The sequence below is a fragment of the Narcine bancroftii genome, chromosome 1 (assembly GCF_036971445.1).
Source record: "Narcine bancroftii isolate sNarBan1 chromosome 1, sNarBan1.hap1, whole genome shotgun sequence".
Lineage (NCBI taxonomy): Eukaryota > Metazoa > Chordata > Chondrichthyes > Torpediniformes > Narcinidae > Narcine > Narcine bancroftii.
The window spans coordinates 23243504-23265906 of NC_091469.1; the positions used below are offsets into that span (position 1 = coordinate 23243504).

Here is a 22403-nt window from a genome sequence, read left to right on the forward strand (position 1 = left end):
TGGTTGAGTTTTGGGGATCAATTTTTAGGGTAAAGTTAAGGGGTTGACTATTGCATGCATACTTTTGATCTGCATCGTTCAAGGCATTGGAAGCTCAGATGTGCGGGCAGGCCAAGACAAGGGCTCGCGGTGAGGGCATCAGCAGCTCTGATGGGCTGGTGGTCAGGATGTTGGGAGCTTGGATGGGTGGGTGGCCGAGGCGAGGGTTCACGGGTGGGACGCCGGGAGCTTTGGTGGGCGGGCGGCCGGGGCGAGTATCAGCGGTCGGTGCATAGGGAGCTCAGATGGGTGGACGGCCAGGGCAAAACTCGGCCATCGGGGCATCCGTATGTCCAGTGGGGGGCCAGCTGGGGCCAAAAATAGATGGTTGATTTTTACACGGTTTCAACTATTACATCCATATCTGGACTAATGTTCAGATGCCTTTGAAGGGTTAAAGATATATATTAAATAGATTTTATTTCAGATTTATTGTCAGAGTACATAATGACATCATGTACAACCCTGAGATTCTTTTTTCTGTGGGTGAGGCAGAATTACTACTTATTGGCAGTGCAAAAAAAAGGACACGAGCAAAATGTAAACAATAAAAGAAATGTAAACAAACTGCAATGCAGAGAGAAAGAAAAAAATTAATGAAGTGCAAAAGTAAGAGTCCTTTAATAAGTCTCTGATTGAGTTTGTTGTTGAAGGGTCTGATGGTGGAGGGGTAGATGCTTTTCCTGACCTGATGGTGTGAGTTTTATGGCACCTAAACCCCTTTCCTGATGGTAACAATAAGAACAGAGCATGTGCTGGGTGGTGTGGATCCTGTTGCTCTCCAACGGCACCGTTCCTTGTTGATGTTTGTGATAGTGGGGAGGGTTTTGCCTGTGATGATCTGGGACGTATCCTCTACGCTTTGGAGGGTTTTATGCTCAGGGACATTGGTGTACCCATACTAGACCATGATGCAGCCAGCCATCACACTTTCCAATACAATCTTTAGAAATTTCCCAGGGTTTCCAATGTCATACCAAACTGCTCCAAACTCCTGAGGAAGTAAAGGTGCTGATGTGGTTTCTTTACAATACCATTTGTATGTTGGCTCTAGGAAAGATCCTCCGAGATAATGACTTCCAAGAATTTTAATTTGCTCAACCTCTGAACCTCTGATCCCCCAATGATCACTGGATCATGTACCTCTGGTTTTCCCTTCCTGAAGTGAACAATCAGCTTCTTGGTTTTATGACAGCATACAGAGGGAGATTGGAGACTGGCAGAATGGTGCACCAACAGTAACCTAGCACTCAATGTCATCAAAACCAAGGAACTGATCATTGACTTCAGGAAGGGAAAACCAGATGTGTACGATCGTTGATCATTGGGGGATCAGAATTGGAGAGGGTGAGCAAATTTAAGTTCTTGGAATCACTATCTCAGATGAGGTTGTTGTTGTCTCCCTCCTGTTTATTGACTCATCGTCCCTTCTTATACAACCCACCACTTTGGTATCATCAGCTAATTTGTAGATGGTGGTGTTGTCGTACTGAGCCACCCAGACATAGGTGTATAGCAGGTAGAGCAAGGAGCTAAGAATGCAGCTCTGTGGTACTTTTGGTACTGATGGGATCGTGGAGGAGATGTTCTTACCAATCTTCACTGATTATGGTATGGAGGTGAGGAAATCCAGGATACTGTTACACAGTGGGGTGTTAAGTCCCAGGTCTTGGAGTTTGCAGATCAATATTGAGGGGTGAATAAATTGCATAATTATATATTTGTTAAGTTTGCCAGGGGTCATGATCATGAGTTGTTTCATGAGATTCTATGATATTCTTGTAAACCTCTCTCCAAGAACTGCCTCTGACAGTTTAAGATACCAGATCTAGATGGAAAAATAAGTCAAAATTGAAAATCGATTTAAAAAAAAACACACACACACACGCAGCATAGGAAGTAAGTTATATTCTGATTGACCTTACCTTCAGGATGCTTTAAAGATTTGTAACTCGTTAAATAATTTTTGAAAAGGGGTACGCAGATTGTACAGTGGAAGCAACCACAGGGGTCAATAACTAGTAATAATGAAGGATGTGAATCTAAGAACACGGTGACGACCTGTTCCACCACTCAATCAGACAACAACTTGCTCTTCTACCTCAACGTCACTTCCCTATGATATCCCTCGATTCTCTTAATGAACCTGGTCAGGTGACAGACCTCTCAGTTGGACAGCATTTTGGTGATAGTGATCCCTAAGCTTTAGCATAGCTATGAACAAGGATAAAATCAAACAAAATTATAGTGTGTTTAATTGGGAAAGGAATAATTACAATGGGATGAGATAGAGACTAGGGAGAATAAAATGGGAACACACTTTCTTGGGAGAAAGCAATGAAATAAAAGTGGAGGATGTTTAGGGACCACTGTGTTCTGTCCAGATTACCATCATTTTTTTTTTCTTGGAAGAACTCAACACTTCATGCTTAACAGCCCCACTGGAAAAAGAATTCCTAACATTCAATACCCTTTTGCTGAAGAAATTCTTTTGCTCAACTCTCTGCTGAATACCCTGCCCCCATATTAACAATGATTTTCTCAATGATGTCATTTTCCGTGCCCTACCTCTACTGTATCTCCCTCTGCAAGAATGTGGCTTTTTCATCAAAATCCTCTGAATTTAAGAAAGCATACTTCCACTTTGCTTGTCTCCAGCCTCCTTCACCCACCCCCTCCTGCCTTCTTCCCCACTCCCTCCCGCCCCCTTCCCTCTGCCTCTCCTGCCTCCTTCAGTCTCCTGAAATTAAAGTAAATGCACAATATGACAAATTTTATTTAAAGTCCATCCTTTATTATTAAATGCAATTGTCTATTAAAATGATTGCATGGGTAAGTCAATTAAGTACTATTATAACAAATTGCATTATAGCTTAATAAAATCTGAAAAAAAAGTGATATTAACCAGGATGATCATAATTAAACCCCATAAATCCACTTATTTAAAAGAAAAACACCTAAAACTAATACTAATCTAACTCCTCCCTCTAATCAAGGTTACAAGAGAAATACAAAGGTAGATCAAGCCGTGTCCTCCAGAAGACTGATGGACCAGCACTAGAGCACCCATATCATCTAAATCTGCTAATTATGATAGTATTCTATAAATGGACCCCATACCTTGTCAAGCTATAACATTTTATCTTTAATACTATACCTAATTTTCTCTAAACTTAGAGAACATTACATCATGTAATGATTGTGCATGAATCGGTGAAAGTTCATTTTTCCTTGTCATTAAAACTGCTCGTCTGGCTATCAACATGCTAAAAGCTAAAACATTTTCTTGAGATGCCAATAAAAGTTCATCCGGATCACATGAAAAACCAAGCAAGGCAGCTAAGGGCATGGAACTAATTTAATCTTAAAAACCATTGACAGAGAATGAGAAATATTCTGCCAATATCTTCCTAATTTAAGACACTCCCAAAACATATAAATCAATGAAGCTTCAAATCTGTTACACTTTTCACAAAATGGATCAAGATCCACATAGAATCGGGATAATTTAAGTTTTGAAATATGTATTCTGTGTATCATCTTAAATTGTAATAAACAGTGCCTTGCACAAAATGAAGATTCATTGATCATACTAAGAGTGGAATATCAATCCTCATCTGAAAGAGTTATATTAAGATCAAGTTCCCAATCATTTTTAATCTTAGCCATTGGGGCTCATCTTAAATTCAATAGCTCAATAGAAATACGTGATATCAACCCACTATGAACAAATTGTAGATCAAAAAGTAAATCAAGAATAATTGAATCTGTAATTCGAGGAAAAGTGTTCAATTTAGACTGAACAAAATTCCTAAAATGCAAATATCTAAAAAAAATTATTAGAAAGCTTGAATTTAACTGACAATTGTTCAAAAGAAACAAGGTTATTTTGAATAAATAAATATTTACAATTTTTAATACCAAATCTGTACCATTCCTTAAAGCCTTCATCTAATAATGAAGGCAGGAAAAAATGGTTATCTATAAAAGAACTAGACAGAGGAAAAATTATTATAACCAAAATAATTTCTAAATTGAGCCCATATTCTCAAAATTGGATTATGTGTCAATTTAGAAAATGAAAAAGATAAAGCAGAGCCTAAAATTGCCAACATAGATGAATTCCTAGTTCCATTTCTGCTCATTTTAATAATAAAAAGTAAACTGCGTATATTAATCGCCCAGTAATAAAAGCTAAGTTTGGAAGTGACATTCCCTCATTCCTAATAGTTTTCTGAAGATGAGCTTTACTTGTACGTGATTGTTTTCCCTGTCATATATATGAAGAAATAAATGAATCTAATGAATTAAAAAAGGATTTAGGAATAAAAATTGGCAGTGCTTGAAATAGAAACAAACATTTAGATACAATATTAATTTTAATTGAATTAATATGTCCAATCAATGAAATTGAAAGTGGTGACCATCCCAATAATAATATTTTAATCTGATTAAGTAATACTACAAAATTTTCTTTCATAGGATTCTTATGACTTTTTGTAATAGCAATTCATAAATATTGAAATTGATGATTTACTATTTTAAACAGAAATTTAGAATACATGGAAAGAAATCCTTGTAAAGGTAAAAGTTCACTCTTATGTAAATTTATTTTATATCCTGAAAATTGTCCAAACTGAGCATAATTAATATATTTGGTATTGAAACTTCCAGATTTGAAATGAAAACCAATAAATCGTCCACATAAAGAGATACTTTATGTTCAATTCCATTTCTAATTAATCTTAAATTCTCCAGATTCTCTAAGGGCTACTGCTAATCATTCTAGTATTATATCCAACAGTAAAGGACTTAATGGACATCCTTGTTGTGTTCCCCTAAATAGTCTAAACATTTTCAACAGTTGTAAATTAGAACAGATTTAAGCCTTAAGACGTAAATATAATATTTCAATCCAATTAATAAAATATGGACCAAAATTAATGCATTTCTTTAATATAGCAAATAAATATTTCCATTCTACTCGGTCAAATGCTTTTTTAATGTCTAGTGAAAGTACACATGGGTAGAGGGTAAATATATTGTATTCAATACTCAGTATATCTTATCGCAAGAATTAAATTTTTTAAAATAAAACCTGTTTGATCAGAGTTAATAATTGTTGTAAAAATATTTTCTGATCGATACACTAACATTTCTGGATTAAAATATTTGTATCAGTGTTAAGTAATGAAATTGGTCTATAAGAAGCACGTTCAGTTACTTTTTTCCATTTTTTTTTCAAATTAAGAGAAATACTAGCCTTATAAAAGGATGAGGAAAGCATTCCTTCTTTAAATGATTCTTCAAACATAGAGCTTAGATAAGGCACAAGGCATTTAGAAAAAGATTTATAAAATTCTGCAAGAAATCCATCTGGACCTGGAGATTTACCCAATTGCATAAAAGCGATAGCTATAGAGATTTCATCCTGAGAAATAGGTTCCTCCAGCCTTGTACGCTTGTCCTGAGATATGGTGGGTAATTTTATTCATTCCAAAACTCTGTCATTGAAGTAAAATTATTCTTGAATTCAGAAGTATAATGACTAGAATAAAATTGTTTGAAAGTCTCATTAATGTTAGAATGATCTGTTATTATTGTGCCATCTCTCATTCGAATTTCATTAATTTGTTTTTTTTTAACTGCAATACCTTTCAAATGACCTGCAAGTAACTTACCAGTCTTTTCACCATGAATATAAAAATGACCTTTACTTCTCAACAATTATTGTTCAATAGAATATGTAGAAAGAAAATCAAATTTATTTTTAAGTTCAACTTTTTTTTATATAACTCTGGATCTTTATTTTGCACAAAAAAAAAATCAATTTCCTTAATCTAATTAATCAATTCCAGTCTTTCTTTATTAGACTTTTTCCTAAGATTAACTGTGTATGAAATAATTTGTTCCCTCAAACAGGCTTTCATAGTATCCCAAACAATCAAATGAGATATTGTTAGCAAGGAATTTGTATTAAAGAAAAACTGTATTTGTTGTTCCAAAAAGCTTTAAAATTCTTTATCTCTTTGTAAAGAGGTACTAAATTTCCATTGTCTTTTAAAGTCAGGGATATCAGAAAAATTAAAAGCTAAAACTACAGGAGCATGATCAGATATAACTATTACCTGATAGTCACATGCTTTAGGTGAAGACCGCCTCCTTCCGACTTGCGCCCCTCCTTGCCTCCGCCGCCCCTCCTTGCCTCCCTCGCCCCTTCATGCCTCCCCTGCCTCTCCCGCCCCCTCCTTACCTATGTCCCCTCTCCCACCCTATACCTTATTACATTCCTTACTCACCAGATTGCAACAATGTTATTCTTTGGATTGCCACTCATCACTCTCTTGCAGGAGTCTCCTCTACCTTTACTCTCCCCTTTCCTGGCTCCATGTACCTTTTTTCCCTTTACTTCCAACTATCACCCATCTCCCCCTCTTCCTCTCTTACCTGGCTTCATCTTCCCATCATCCCTCTCAGTCCTGATGCAGGATCTTGGCCTGAAACAACGATTTTCCCTGTGTCTCCACAGATGCTAAATGACCCACTGGGCTCTTTGAATAGTTTGCTTTTTGCACTATTGTAAATCTGTTGTTTAATTGGAAGAGAAATTAGACAGGCATGCAATATTTTAATGCAAAAGCCTTTGTGTCCTTGGGTAAAGGCCAGTGTATCAGTTTTAATTGATTCTGTACAAGGACGTAGAGCCCCTCTGAATTTCAATCACACATCATTTAAAAAAAAATATTTTGCCTTTATATTTTTCCTTCATAAGTGGGTAAACTTTTTTTTAAATTGTATTTTGTCTACCGTGTGTTTGCCTGTTCACTTATCCTGTCTGTCCTCTTGAAACTGTATCTCCTCTTCACAATCCATATTGTTGACAAACTTAGAAAAACTGCATAAATTATGTGTGACCCATCTTCCAGATTGTAAGTATCTGGAACCCAGCACAAGTCTCTGGATTTAAGAGTTTTTTTACCTGTCACTATCTTCTGGCGGACAACTTAAGCAATAAATTTCACGCTTGCCAGAAGCATTCGCATTCAGTTAATTAATAATTTTCTTGTAAAAATTATTGACTTATTTAATTTTAATGCACTTGACTAATTAGAAGATCATTTGTTCACCATGATTTCAGTGAAGGAAGCAATCTGACCCCAGCACATCGATATCCCGACTTCAGATTCAAAACGTATGCTCCATTGGCATTCCGTTATTTCCGAGAACTCTTTCATATAAAGCCTGATGATTATTTGGTAAGTTTCCTTTGTTACAATAATTTTGAAAGGGCTCATAAGAAAGAACTTGTGCTTAAGTTGGTGTGGCTCTCCAAGGCGTTGTGTAGGAGTATGGCATACTCCTGGCCAATAATTAACCATTATTACCTTAAAAAAGGTACAGGGATACAAAATAAAACCCACAACAAATTACTTCTCTGTAGTTTCATAAAATGGTTACACATTCCAAGGTTCATCATAGGAGCATTAATTAATAGTGGACCATTTTAGAAAATTGCAGCATTAGTGACCAAAGGTTTAATGTGATGTAGGTTTTGAGAAGCATTTTGTAGGGGAGGTAGAAGTGTACAAAGGGAATTTTGATGCTTGAGACTTCTGGTAGCTGAAGACAACAGCTGCCTGTATTTAGGAGTCTGGAGCTAGAGAGATGTGCTTGCCATCAATTGTTATGAGGTTGGAAGATATCGGCTGAGATTTTGAAAATTAAATATGAGAATTTTAGAAGCTAAACATTTCTGGATAAATCATTTGAAATTATTTTGAGGAAGGAAGGTGATGTGAGGGTGGTCTGTCTGCATTCACATTTAGTAATTGAATTGAACTGGATAAATAAAAAAGAGATGGGTTGAGATCACTGCACATAAATTCTAAATGTCGGAAGAAAAAGGAATTTTACCTAAAGAATAGGACTTTCAAGGAGATGCAAACAAAATCAGTAAGTGATTAGATGTTCTATTTTGAAATTTATTTTTTCGTGTAGATAGTGTATTGCTCTAGAAGTGCAAAGCTTTGCACTTCCTCCCATGCATTTAATCTAACATCATCTGATGCTGCTTATTTTCATGATTAGAAACAGAAAGGGTGTGAAATCCATAGTGTGGAAGAGGAAACCGGCAAGTCGTGTATTTCCACAAATCTCCACCATCTTCTCTGCTATTTTCCCAGCCTCACTAACTATGTCCATCCTCCTCAACCATTCATTAATTTTTAAGAACTTGCTCACTAAACAGAGGAAAAAAAAACCTGATGCTGATTATTATTAGTTTGGGCAATCTTTTAACATGTTAATAATTGTTAATGTCATGCCAATCAAATCTTACACCCAGAATAACAAAACCACAAAATCTAATTCCAACAAGTTGTTGTTTCAGATCTTACACTTTTTAAAGTCTTATCCACTTTGTCCTTTTCTCTCAACTTTGTCCTTGATTTGATTTTTCCTTTTCTATATTTTTTTTAATTTGGTCTCATAAATTAAAGGACGAAGAGAGAGAATGCTAGAAATATTTAGCAAGTCAGGAAGCATCTGTGAAGAGAAGAACAAAATTAACATAGAAGCACAAAAACGACACATGCTGCATTCTTGAGCGAAAAATGAAATGCTGGAAGCAGCATTAATGGGGAGAGATAGTAAAAAAAAATTATTCTAGAATCCTTTTTCAAGACTCAGTCGCATCCCATGTGTATTCAGTGCTTTGCAGAATAACCGGTTTAAACATCATTTTGCTTCTGGGTTATTAACTCAGGAAATGCATGTGGCATCTGCTCCCAGTGACAACATTGGAAATTTGAGCTCGCATGAAGCACAAATGATCTGTTGTGCAAAAGTCCTGTGAGATACCCCTGCTTCAGTGTAATGCGTATCTGTCCATCATCCGGTCAGCATCAAAACACCCTGACAAGTCTACCAACCCATATGCCACACTGTGGGAAGCTCTTTATGATGATGGAGAGCTGCAGCCTTAATCAGTTTTTATCCAAGTCTTTTTTCATATGCTCATCATATGCTGGAGTAATTAATTGCCAATACAGATGTGATCTTTTTGTTTGAACTTGTTACACAAATCTGTTAAGCATGCAATAACTAACACTAGTTTCTAACCAGATTAGTATCTTGCACGCTTCAATTTCATCTTGCCTATATTTTTTATAAATGAGATATCTGAATTTGCACGACAATGTAGTCTAAAAATGTATTTATTGATTTAATTTCACTTTTTTATTGGATCAGCTTGCATTAAATAGGTGAAACTACAAATTTTATCCTTCATTCTTTGAGATTGAACAATCAAGAAAAATGATGTTTGCAAAATTTACAGAGTGAATGTTTTATCTTTAATACCTTTAAAATTCTCTTCTTCCTTACCAGTTTTCCTTGTGCAATGAACCACTGATTGAGCTTTCCAATCCTGGTGCGAGTGGGTCCTTATTTTATGTCACAAGTGACGATGAATTCATCATTAAAACAGTGCAGCACAAGGAGGCGGAATTTTTACAGAAGCTGTTACCAGGCTACTATATGGTAAGACAGCAGTACATATAAGCTCTCTTAATCTTGTGCTGTTTATCCCTTGACAGATGTGGCATATGGATTTTAATTGTTGAGTATAGTAGAGCAAATGATAATTAGATTTTGGGGTTTGCTGGATATGCAAATTGTGGGGGGGGGGGTGGCTTGAAGCACAAGGTCAGTCATCATTCAACGTCAAAGCAGACTCAGAAGATGCAAGGCCTCCTGCAGTTGCTGTTGGAATGGAGACAGGAAAGACTGCAGATGCTGGAATCTTTGACAAAAAAACAAACTGCTGGAGGAACTCGGTGGGTTAGGCAGCATCCATGGAGGAAAATGGACAGTCGACAAGCGATGCTGTAACCCTACTTCATGGGTGTCATCAGGGGTGTTGACTCTCCATTTCCTTGCATGGATGCTGTCTGAGCCGCTGAGTTCTCCAGCAGTTTGTTTTTTGTTCTGTAGAAATGGTTGGATGTATAATCTAACAGATTATTTTAAAATATGGAATTGGATTAAGAAGTTGTATTTTGTGTGATATTTTATATTGGTTATGCTTTTGGAAACCGATTTAATAACTTACTCAAGAGAAATGTGTGAAGTGGATATTATAGAGATACAAGGGAGGATGGGAAATATTAGCTGTTGATGGGGTATCGTGGTGGAGGGAGGAGGGACTGGGCAGTTATTTGAGAAAGAGCTTAGACTTGAAGATCTGAATGGCTTCCTGTACTGTTATATAGTTCTGAATGGTATGAATAGTCAGATTAAACACACAAAGGCCTTTTAGCCCATCGTGTCAATTTTTCTATTTGAAAGAGCTCTCCAATTAGTAGTGTGCCCAAGATCTTTCCCACAGCACTGGAAAATTTTTGTCCATTTATCCAATAATCATCTGAAAACTGTCATTGAGTCTGCTTCCACTGCCCTTTCAGACAGTACAGCTGATTCTCCTCATTCCAACTCTGATTCTTAAACTAATCATCTTAAATCTATCCATGAGTTACCAGCTCTTGCAAACCGAAACAATCTCTCCCTATTTACTGCAAACCCCTTTGTTATTTAGAAAACCAATTTTAATTCTAACTTCCGGCAACTTTCTTCTGTAGAGAACAAATGCAGTTCCTTCAGTATATTCAGTGCCTTCTGGCATTGGAGGGGAGCAGTTGTTGATAGATGGGTGCTTTTGATTAAACCGGTGGAGGGAGGGTGGGGTATTGAATGAATTCTGTTATGCCTAAAAATTAATGAACATTTAAAGTTACCAAACTAGATTTTTCCGTGATAAAACCTTTTTAACCATGCTGTAAAAAATGAAGCCACTTATTTCCTCTGTAAAGTTATTTTTTTCCACATTCACCTGAGAGGTTTTCTAGTCAAGAGCATTTTAAGTTGGTGTAATTGAACCATGATGGTGTCTATGAAAAAGGTGCCTAAATTGTTGCAGTTTGCATGCCCTTGTTGGTGTTGCTAACTGCTGTCCACACTAAGGGGAGCAGTACTGTTCTTGTTACAATCTTGATGGTCAGTCAACAGTTAACTGTGTAGGTGACCATCCAGTCTTGCCCACTGCTCAGACGCACACTTTCAGAAATGGGACTCTTTCTTGGTTTTCTGTATTCATATTCTACCATCAGTCCAAGGGGAAGAGTATTGAACCTTCTCTCTCCATGAGTTCAGCTATTCATCCTCAATCTTGGTTTTACCCTCAGCTGTTAAGTGAAACTGCAAACACCTGTGACTGTTTACAGAAAATCCTAGAAACACACAGCAAGCCAGGACACATTTGTGGAAAATAAAGCAGTTAACTTTTCTGATCAAAACTGATGGGGTGAGGATAATGATAGTGAGATTATTGTCATACATGTTGTACAATGGACGTATGAGTCGAAATTCACTTCGCTGCAGGAGCTGCTGTAACAGCAGCGCTGACCTGGGAGAATGGAGAGTGGAGACACAGCGTCTCCAACTGCATGGTTCTAATGCTGGAAGCTCCATAGAGGCTTTAAACAGCATCTTAGGGAGCCAATATTGCTTGAGAGTAAAATCCTGCAACAGCGGGGTCTGAGTCTAAGATGGTGGCATCTGTGCTCAACAGTGGCCATGAAGGGTTACAGACTCCGGGGGAACAGCAGACCTGCGCAGTGCACCAGATTTGATGAAGGGTCTTCAACTCTAAATTGAAATACTTCTCATTCACAGGTGCTATCTGAACTGCTGAGTGTTTCCAGTATTTTCTGTATTCCAGCATTTGCAATTTTTGTCTGATTTCTTGTTTTAAAATCACATGATAGTGTTAAGGACTGCAGAATGTGTCTCTTCAAGGACGAGCATAAATTCCTACTCCTGTCCAACAGAAGCATCTTACTGAGCCACCCAACTTTTATTATGTAGCAAATAGCTGTCATAAATGCTCCATGCTTAGGAATTAGTCATAAATTCCAGTCATTCTAATCGATGCCCTTTGGGTAGAGTTTTCTGAGGTGTGTTTCACATTCTACATGCACAACAGTCCTTATTTCATGTCTGATTACAAAGTAGGTGATTGACTAATGAAAGAACTGCAATATTTTTGAGTAAACTGAAATTTCGAGATGTGTAGGGGTGGATGCAGTATGGATCATTGAACGTGGAGAAGTGTTTAATAACATCAGAGTATTGAACCAAATCCAATTCCAGACAATATTGAGAGAAAGCTTGAAAGGGTTTTATTGGAACAGTGTGCTGCTAAATGTCATGTTTAATATATAAGATGAACAGATTCAATAATGAGCCCAATCTCCACTGTTGTTCCACAGGCAGGAATTCAGCCAGAATCCCTCAGTGAGGCAGAAGGTTCAAAGCTAATATTTTGTGATTATTGCAATACATCAGAAGTTTGTGTCTAGTATGCTGTCTGTAGATGACTGAAATTGGTCACATCATTTTAAATGATGGACAGGCGAATGCCAAGACGGCCTCTGACCATGAAATGGAAGGATTAAATAGCAGTGCTTGGAAATTCATACGCAACAGTTTTAATCTGAGCTTTTCTTTACCTTTCAGAATTTAAACCAGAATCCCAGGACACTGTTGCCAAAATTTTATGGACTGTACTGCATGCAGTCAGGAGGCACTAACATAAGAATTGTGGTTATGAACAATGTGTTGCCGTGTTCTGTGCGGATGCATCAGAAGTACGATCTGAAAGGCTCAACGTACAAACGCAGGGCCTCAAGGAGAGAAAGGGAGAAAGATATGCCTACATTCAAAGACTTGGATTTTATACAGGACATGCCAGACGGACTCTTTTTTGATGCTGAAACCTATCACGCATTGATCAAAACACTTCAGAGAGATTGCCGGGTACGTGAAACCTTAATTCAATACTTGCTGTTGAGATTTTTCCCAAATAAAATTTAAAGAAACTTGAGTAATCACTGCACAATAGGTATTGAAATATCAAAAAATAATCAAAATTAATGGCATGCTGATTTTGAACTAAAAAGGGGATAGAGGAGATGTTACAGAGATTTTAAAACTCAGTTAGCCTCAACCTTGAGCACGAAGATATTCTGAGAAAGATACTTTGGAGGCATTGCAATGCAGTTACTAGTATATCACTGTGATCAGAGAGAGAAAGAGCGATCATAGAAAATTGGCTTGCAAGGTGCAGGAAACTTTTTTTCCCATCTCAGAAGTAGATAAAATAAAGGATACTGGTTTTGGGGAAGGTTTAGATGGATTATAAGGGGAACCTTCTTCACTCAGAGAATCTGGAATGTACTGCCTGACAGCAGTTGAGATGCTTCTCGATGAACATTTGAATCACCTGCATACAGAAGGCTATGGACCAAGAGCTGGGAGATGGGACTATTCTGGAAGAGCGTCGATTGGTCAACGTGGACAAGTTGGCTGTTTCAATAATGCATGATCCTATGACTAGTATTCCCCTGATAATTAAAAGTCTGAGAGTACCTTAGCCAAAGTGTGGACTCCATCCAAGCTATGCCAAAGATGACCTGAACTAATGTTTGTGAAACAAACTCATGCAAAACAAAATATCCTCAATTTGAACTGAGCTTGCTCTTGCATCAGTTTGAAAGTGACTTCAGGGTTAAAGGGCTTCGGTTGCTCCAGCAAAGTAGGAAATATAACAAAAAATATAAATACAGTATTGTGCTGAACTAATAACCTGCTCTAACAACTGCCTAGAATTTCCCTATGGCATAACCCTCCATTTTGCTCAGCTCCATGTACCTATCTCATAGTATCTTACTGCTCTTCTGATCCTAATCTTTCCATTGGGGGTGGGGTTCTCAGGCTATTGATAATGCCATTACAGAACATGGTTGGTCACGGTCCTGAAGGCTTCATAATGTGAATTGTTAAGATTTGTTATTCCAGTTCAATAGTCCCATTACTGGTTGTCTTGCCTCACCTCTGCAGCCAGTGAATACAATTGTATGGTTCTCAGAGAGTTACTTTGTCTCTGTCCCAATTCCACTTACAGCTGAGGCTGGTTCTTCTATATTCATAACTTGGATGCAAGTGTTGATAGAAAATTTCCAGTAGCAATTCTTGTGTGCTCATCATGGACCCATGGTTGTATTCCCTAGGGATCTTTGGCTTCATTGACTTCAGTGGGCAGAGGTGAAGACAACCTGCAGCTGGCTCCTGGAGCAAGCTTATTAGTACTATTCCCCCACTTATTTCCTGTAAACTTAATCCTGGCAACAAAGATAGATAGCTTCCTCATTATTTTTCATCTGGATTTCTTTTACATTGATGCCTGAAAGTTTTTAGAGGCTCAAGAATGATTGAAGAGACCGCAGGCAGAGTAAAGATTGCTGGGATTGGTGGGTTTGCTCTAGGAGCCAACCTAGACTTGAAAGCTGAAAACGTCCTGTGTTTGGAAATAAAAATATGCATCTGAATAGAGGGACAATCCTACTTCTGGTTTTGAAGAGAATTTCTCTGCTCTTGTGCTGAAGAGAGACAAAATTCTTTGCTTCATTCATTTTGCTCAAGCAACTAATTGGAAAGTGAAGAATGTTTCAGAATAATTGATTTACCATGTTGAATAGGAACAGGTAGATTTTAATATGTAAAGGATATATAGTGTGACCATTTTTTAATAACTGAGTTGACAAAGATAACTTGTACAAAATGAGACAGAGCTGCAAACAAGACAAGGGGAAGGTTCTTGGAAATTGAGGTCAGGGGAAGGGGGGGGTGTGTCGAGGGTTATGTTGTTTACCTTCAAGTAGTGGCTTGCCTTCTTAAAATAGGTTAAGAATGATCAGGCTGACGGTAAAATGTTTAATCTTGGTCTGCAAAAGACGTCACATATTTTAAATGTTTGTTCAGCCAGAACACAAGGCTCAAAGTTGGTTTTTATTGTTAGTTTTTATAGTAAGCAATAAACAAGCAATGTTTGTGCATTGAACTCTGCTTTCTTGACTTCAGTGGATCTAAATTTTGGAAACCAGTTTCAACACATGGCCTACATTGTGAAGAATTTTTATTCTTCAAACGCCATTTATTTTTGAGTAATAATCTCCTCTGTACATTTAAACATTAAGGAACTTGCAATAGAGTGGTGGATTGGCTGCCTCTACATATTGAGGAAACTGAAAAATTACAATTGAGAAAACTGAAAGATGTTGGAACATAGAACATTGCAGCACAGGCCCTTTGGCCCATAATGTTGTGCAGATCCATAGATATATAATCTTATATTCAATATATATTCAGTTTTACTGACCTACCCCTCTACTTCTTCGTCCGGGTCATTTATAAAAATCAAAGAGAGCAGGAGTCCCAGAACAGATCCCTGTGGAACTCCCCTAGTCACTGACCTCGAGGCAGAATACTTTCTGTTCACGACTGCTCTCCACTTCCTACAGGCAAGCCAATTCTGTAAGAAGATCCAGCACTTCCTCTTTTTAATCTCAACATGGTCCAGCACATACACTTGTTCTATTCTGACCTTATCTTGACCAAGATTCTTTTCTCTTGTGAATACTGAAGCAAAGTATTCATTTAGGCCCTCCCCAACCTCCTCCGCCTCCAGGCACATGTTGCCTCCTTAATTGTTACAGGGCCCTACCTTCACTCTTGTCATCCTTTTGTTTTTCATGAAATCATAGAATGTATTAGGGTTTTCCAAGGCCTTCTCATGCCCTCTTCTAGCTCTCCTAGTCCTGGCTACCAAATAATTCTCATGATCCTTTGTAGACTTCCTTTCTTTCTTAATGAGCTGCCTCACCTGGTTTGTCAACCATGGTTCCTTTTCTCTACTTTCGCAATGGGACAAACCTATCTAGAACCCCACGCAAGTGGTTCTTAAACATCCTTCACATTACATCTGTTCCTAATTTACTCTCCCTAGTTGCTGCCTCATCATTATCATAATTAGCCCTTACCCAATTAAATGCTTTTTGCTTGCTGTTATCTTTGTCCATGGCTATGCTAAAGCTCAGGGAGTTGTGGTCATTAACAACAAAATGTTCCCCTTCCAAGAGGTCTGTCACCTGACCAGGTTTATTACCCATTACTTGATCCAGTATGGCCTCTCCTTTCATCGGCTGGATCAAATACTGTGTCATTAATCCTTCTGAGGCACACCTGACAAATACAGCCCCATCTCTCCCTCTTGCAGTTAGGAGGTGCCAATCAATATTTGGGAAATTAAAGTCTCCCATAACAACAATATCTGCTTCATTCCAAAATCTGCCTGCCACCCTGTTCCTCAATGTCCTGAGGGCTCTTTGGGGGGGTCTATAGACTGTTCCCAATATAGTGACTGCTCCCTTCCTGTTGTTGACTTCCAACCAGACTGACTCAGTAGACACTCCCTCCACAGCATCTTCCCTTTTTGTATCTGCGATACCAACCCTGAACAGAATGCTACTCTCCACCGCCCCATTTTTTTAACCTCCCATCCTATCCCTATGAAAACATCTAAAACCTGGTATCTGCATCAGCCAATCCTGTCCTTGTGTTAGCCATGGCCACAAAACCATAATTCCCCATATTGATCCATGCTCCAAGTTCATCTCCTTTGTTCTCAATGCTCTTTGCATTGAAATAGACACATTTCAAACCCTCCAAATGACCACATTTAAGCTGCCTCTCCTTCCTCAGAAATCCACAACACATTATCTCATCCTTTTCACCTTCTGCCCAACTCTCTGCCCTCACATTCTGATCTCTCCAGTTCAGGTGCAGTTTGTCATTTTTCTACGAGTCATACCATCCCCAGAAGATATCCCAATGATCCACAAATCTGAACTCCTGCCCTCTGCACCAAATCTTCTTCTATAGCTTTCTGTTCTTACCATCATTGGCTCGTGGCACAGGCAGCATTCCCGAGATTACCACTCACCAGGTCTTGCTTCTCAGCTTTCTTCCTAACTCCCTATATTCTCTTTTCAGTATCTCTTCACTATTCCTCTCTATCATTCCTACCAATGTGGGCCATGACATCTGGCTGCTTCCCTTCCTGCTTGAGAATATTGTGGACTCGACTGGAAATGTCTCTGGCACCTGGGAAGTAACATACCACCCAGGAGTCCTGATCTTGTTTACAGAACCTCTTACCTATTTACCTAATTATCGAATCTCCAATCACTATACCTCTCCTCTCCTCCCACCTTCCTTTCTTCGCCAAAGGGCCAGACACTGCCAGAGACCTGACCGATCGATAGTTTCCCCTCTCTTTCCCCCCCCCCGCCACCCAAACAGGATCCAAAATGATATACTTATTGTTGAGGAGATCAGCCATAGGAATGCACTGACTGCTTATTCCCCTTCCCATTCCTAAAGGTCACCCAGTTACCTGCCTCCTGCCTTTTGAGTGTGACTGTCTCCCTATAGCTTCTGTCCATCACCCTCTCAAGTTCATGGTAGCAAAACAGTGAAGGAGGCTTATGGCAAGAATGGAGTGTGATGGAGAGTTAGTGACAGGCATCCTTGAAAATTGAATGAAGATGTTCTGAAAAGCCATTACCCAGCCTATATTTTATTTTGCTGATGTTGTAGAGACCGCATCATGAGCACTGAATGCTATCCACTAAATTGGAGCAGTTGCAAGTGAATTGGAGCATCATCTGGAGGATGCTGGGAACGTAGGATCCCTCTGACCCCCGTCTTTGGACTCATTCACCCAGTTCCAAAAAAGCCCATTGTAAGCTTGGGAACAGTTTCTCTTCTTCCAACAAGGCCTGTTCTGGTCCTTGCATTTCAACAGTGAATTCAGTGTCAGAACTGGTTGGTTCTGATGTACGATAATCAGCCTACAATGTTACCTCTGGTTTTTTTCCCCCCCTCCACTGAAGTTGCTCAACCTTCTGGAATTTCCAGTAGTTTTCTTTTAATTCATTTTTTCACCTCACCCTTTCTTCATTCATTTTCTGTCATGTTCCTTTGACTTGTTCCCTGCCTGTCCTATTGAATTTGCTCACTTTAACATTTCAGTTAGCCTCACTTCCTCACCTGCTAGCCTGATGTTTTGGATCCACCTTCCTGCCGAACAAGTTGAAATCATCTCAAGTAATGCTAGCAATTCCCACCAAGATATTGGTGCCCCTCCAATTCAGGTGCAACCTATCTCCCTTGTACAAGTCCCATGTACCCTGTGAGAGAGTCCAAGAATTGGAATCCCTCCTTCTGCACCAATCTCTTCACCAAGTATTTAAGTACGTTATCTTTCTACTTCTTATCTCTATAGCATGTGAGACAGTAATCCTGAGATGACAACCTGAGAGATCTTATCTTTTGACTTTCTGCCTGGCTCCTTAAATTCTTTTTGTAGGACATTTTCTCTCTTTCTGCCCACGTTGTTGGGACTGATATAGAGTGTAGCCTCTGGCTGCTCACTCTCCCCTTTCAGAATATACTGAGCCTGGTCTAAGACATCCATGACCCTGGCCCTGGAGTCACCAATCCAAGGATCACTCTTATGGCCACAGAACCATCTGTGCTCTGACTAAAGAGTCTGCTATCTCCGTTGCTCTGCACTTGATACCCCGTTTTACAGCAGAGCTATTTGTGGTGTCAGTGATCTCATTGCTAGGATTATTTTTAGTGAGAGGCAATCTCCTCCGCCCCCTCCCCCCCAAATATTTCAGAGACTGTTTACTCATTGAAAAAGGAGATGGCCACAGGGGACTCCTATATTATCCGCCTGCCCCTCCATCCATCTACCTGAATCTTTGTTGAAAGCAGCTCACTGAAACTCGCACCAATGACTCCCTCTGTCTCCTGTAGGCTCCTCAGCAAGTCCAACTGTCGCTCCATCTGATCTATGCAGACTGAGAGGGGCTGTGGCTGGACACAGTTCCTGCAGGCTTGGTCATTGGGGTTTCCTGACTTGTTCCTGATTTCCCACATCTGACAGGAAGTGCAAACCACTCCACTAACTGCCACCATGGTCCTTATAAAATCTAGCTGACGTGAAAAAGTGTCGGCTGATCTTGCCTGGCATTCATGAAAGCCTGCATTCAGACCACCAGCACCTCTTGGATCTGACAGCAGCCCTTCTTAAAATTGCAGCTGTTAGTGCCTGCCTCCTTCAGCTCACCTGTTTATTCATTCATTTGTGCCTCTTGACTGTTCCATCACTCTCCTAGCTTCTCATCTTGCACTGTTCATGAACTCAAGCTCAGCTCATTCTGCTGCCAACATTTTAACCTGTCCAAGCCCCACCAAGTTATCACCTTTTGAAATCCCTCCTTGATGCTTTCTTTTAAAATATTTCCTAGAACCTACCTCTTTGATCAATCTTGTGGTCCTTTGCTGTGATTTCCTTAAGTGATTCAGTCTTGAATCTTTATAATCCTTCCAAGAAACATCATATGATATTTGCTATGTTAAAGTGATCACATAAATAATGGTCATTGTGACAAGCACTCCATTAAATGCTGCAGATTTTTTAAATTTTGTTTTCAGTATATTTGATACCATTATTGCATAAGTGAAAAGAAAAAAGAAAACTGCAGAAGCTGGAAATCTAAAATATATGGTGAAAATATTGGAAATGCACAACAGGTCAGGCTACATCCATGGGAAGGAACAAGATTAACACTTCAGGTTGAATGGCCTTTTCTCCTTTTATTATGGATGCCTTTAACGCTTGGTTGTGGCTAAATGTGTTCAACATAATGTGAAAATACCAATGATTCATAACACAGGAACTTGTTGTTAACTTGTGTATCGTCAGGTTTTGGAAAGTTTCAAAATCATGGATTACAGCCTGCTGTTGGGAATCCATAACTTGGACCTAGCTTGCAAAGAAAAAGAAAATGAGGTGGAGAATCTTCAGACTGCCCCGGATGGGAAGAGAACAGCAGGGCAGAAGGTGTTGTATTCCACTGCCTTGGAATCTATACAGGGTGTTACAAAATCAGGGGAATCTGTTGGAACAGATGAAACGTAAGTTGTGTCCAAATAGTTCTAGAGTAGTTGGTCAATATTCTCAAATTTAAATTAACTGGTGTGTTAGAAAGTGATTTATGGGCTTGTGGTTGGTTGTTTTGCTTTCAATTAGATTGCACAGTAATGAGTAATCCTCTCATAATTTTACTGGATTAGTAATCCAGTGACTCTCAACACATTGAAGAATATGCACTAGAATTTCCAGGGCATTAAGGCCACAGACCAAGCACTCGTCAATAGGATTAGTCTAGGTAGGTTGGCACAGATGTGGGAGGCTAAAGGGCCTGTGCTTCTACTGTATGATTCTGTAACTCTGAGTAACCTTTTTAGTTGAGGCCTTGGGCAGATGAGTCCAATTGAGAGGCAGGCAAACAAGAAGAACTGAATAGCCTATTCCTCCTACCTTCTTTTGTTCCACTCTAAACAGTTCACAGCTGCATGTTTAGCATAGTGGTTTGTGCACGCTATTACAGCACCAGCGACCCGGGTTCAAATCCGGTGCTGTCTGCAAAGAGTTTGTCTGTTTTCCCTGGGTCTGCATGGGTTTCCTCCGGATGCTCCGGTTTCCTCCTACCCTTCAAAAGTACATAGGTTTTGTCGGTCAATTTGTGCACTTGGGCAGCACAAGCTCATGGGCTGGAATGACCTGTTGCCATGCTGTATCTCAAAATATAAATTAAAATTTTTAATTTATTTAATAACTCTTACTTGGCAGCCCACTGCTTTCTTAATCTATTATCCTTTTGCTGATTAAGTATTTGAAGGCTTTTGATGGTTTTGTAAGCTTTTAGGATGATGAATAAGTTCCCAATTGTATTGAATGCAGTTATATTTGTTTATGGTGTGTAGAAAAAAATCTCAAGACAGCACTATGAAAAAGAACAAGGGAGTTCTCCATATTCTGGACAAAATATCCAACTAAGAAAGGATTGGTGTTTTATGGCAGCTGCTTTATTCTGTACAACTGTGACTATGCTTCCAAAGGAATAGGCTGTGATGCACCTTGGGGTATCCTGAATTAATGGATAGAAACAATAGAAATCTAAAGGAAGAATGTGCCACCCTGTCATTGGGTCCAAAGAATGGGTGGGGTGGGGGGGTGGGGGAGAATATTCAGCACCTTGAGCCCAATCACCCATTTAGTAAGAACATACAGTTACTGTTTTGAAAAAATAGGTTGTTCTGTTAAATTGAACCTGTCACCATGTAGGAACAGCTAATTTTGTGCTGCATTTAATTCAAATTATAAAAGCACATGAGCCTTAACCTATCCCATTGTGAGTGGTGATGGTGGTCAAAACCCAATCATCAACAGTGAGCTGGTCATAGTTATTCAAGCAGTGGAAATAGTGTTTCACCAATGCCAAGTTGAGCATCTAAAACATAGGGAGTGATAGAAGAAACAAGAAGCCAGAAAGTGAAATGAGCAGGAGGCTCTGTCTATTTTGAATCATTAAACAAGAAGTCTACAGATGCTGAAAAATGAGAGCATTGCACAAAGTGCTGGTGAAACTCAGTAGGTCAGGCAGCATTTGTGGGAAGCAATGGACTGTAAAACCTTTCTTTCCTGATGAAGGGTTTTCAGCCTAAAACATCGACTATTTATTGGTTTCCATGGATGCTGCCTGACCTTCAGGACTTTGTGTGTTTGTCTGTTTCACATTGATCTTTAAAGACAAAGACATCAAATATGGCTGATTGCAGCACTGGGATCCTCTTGAAGAACACAGCATGGATTTGCTGCAGTATGTTGGAATGGGACGTGGATGAGAGTAACTGTAGAGATGCATGTAGGCTGAATAGGGGGTGTGCAAAGTGAACAACAATTAATTAGTTTATATGTCACTCAACATTGTACAGTGCTCTGCCATGGTATTATTGAATACTTGGCAGCCATTTAAGGAGAGCTTTGGGTAAATAAGCAAAAATTTGGTCATAGTTGTAAGTTTTTTAGAACATCTCAAAGAAGGGAAAAGGTTGGAAGGTTTAGGAAGGGAACATCAGAGCTTGAGTCCTTGACAAAGCTGAAGGCAAGGGTTTTGATGATTGAACAATTAAAATCTGAGAGGTGCAAAAGGTGAGAAATGGAGGAGTGCTGGAAGTTTGGAGGGTACAAGACTGCAGGAGATGATGGAGATAACTGAAATTGGCTGTCACAGTGATTCAACCAGTGAAAGTGGTGTATGGCATGTGCCAAATTAAATATTTAAAAGTTAGGAAGGTGGTGAGTCAATGGGATGTTCTGAAAAAGAGGATGAGAATTTTACTTTGTTTGACTTGAGGCCAATCTCCAAATTGGGAAGCATGATTGGTGTAGCAGTTAGCACAACGTAGCGCCAGGGACTAGGATTTGAATCCCACGCTGCCTGTAATGAGTTTGTATGTTCTCCCCATATCTGCATGGGTTTTCTCCAGGG

At 39.1% G+C, this 22403-nt stretch overlaps 1 protein-coding gene across 19 annotated transcripts in view; it reads left to right on the top strand.

Annotated features, from left to right (window-relative positions):
• The window catches only part of pip5k1ba (phosphatidylinositol-4-phosphate 5-kinase, type I, beta a), a 200238-nt gene that overhangs the window by 127103 nt on the left and 50732 nt on the right, over positions 1-22403 (top strand). For all 19 annotated transcript variants that reach the window (XM_069922227.1, XM_069922219.1, XM_069922100.1 and 16 more), the window contains 4 exons: positions 7178-7295; positions 9427-9579; positions 12613-12912; positions 19772-19983. In XM_069922227.1, the coding sequence (XP_069778328.1) occupies positions 7178-7295; positions 9427-9579; positions 12613-12912; positions 19772-19983 (783 nt within the window). The remainder of the gene's footprint in view (positions 1-7177; positions 7296-9426; positions 9580-12612; positions 12913-19771; positions 19984-22403) is intronic.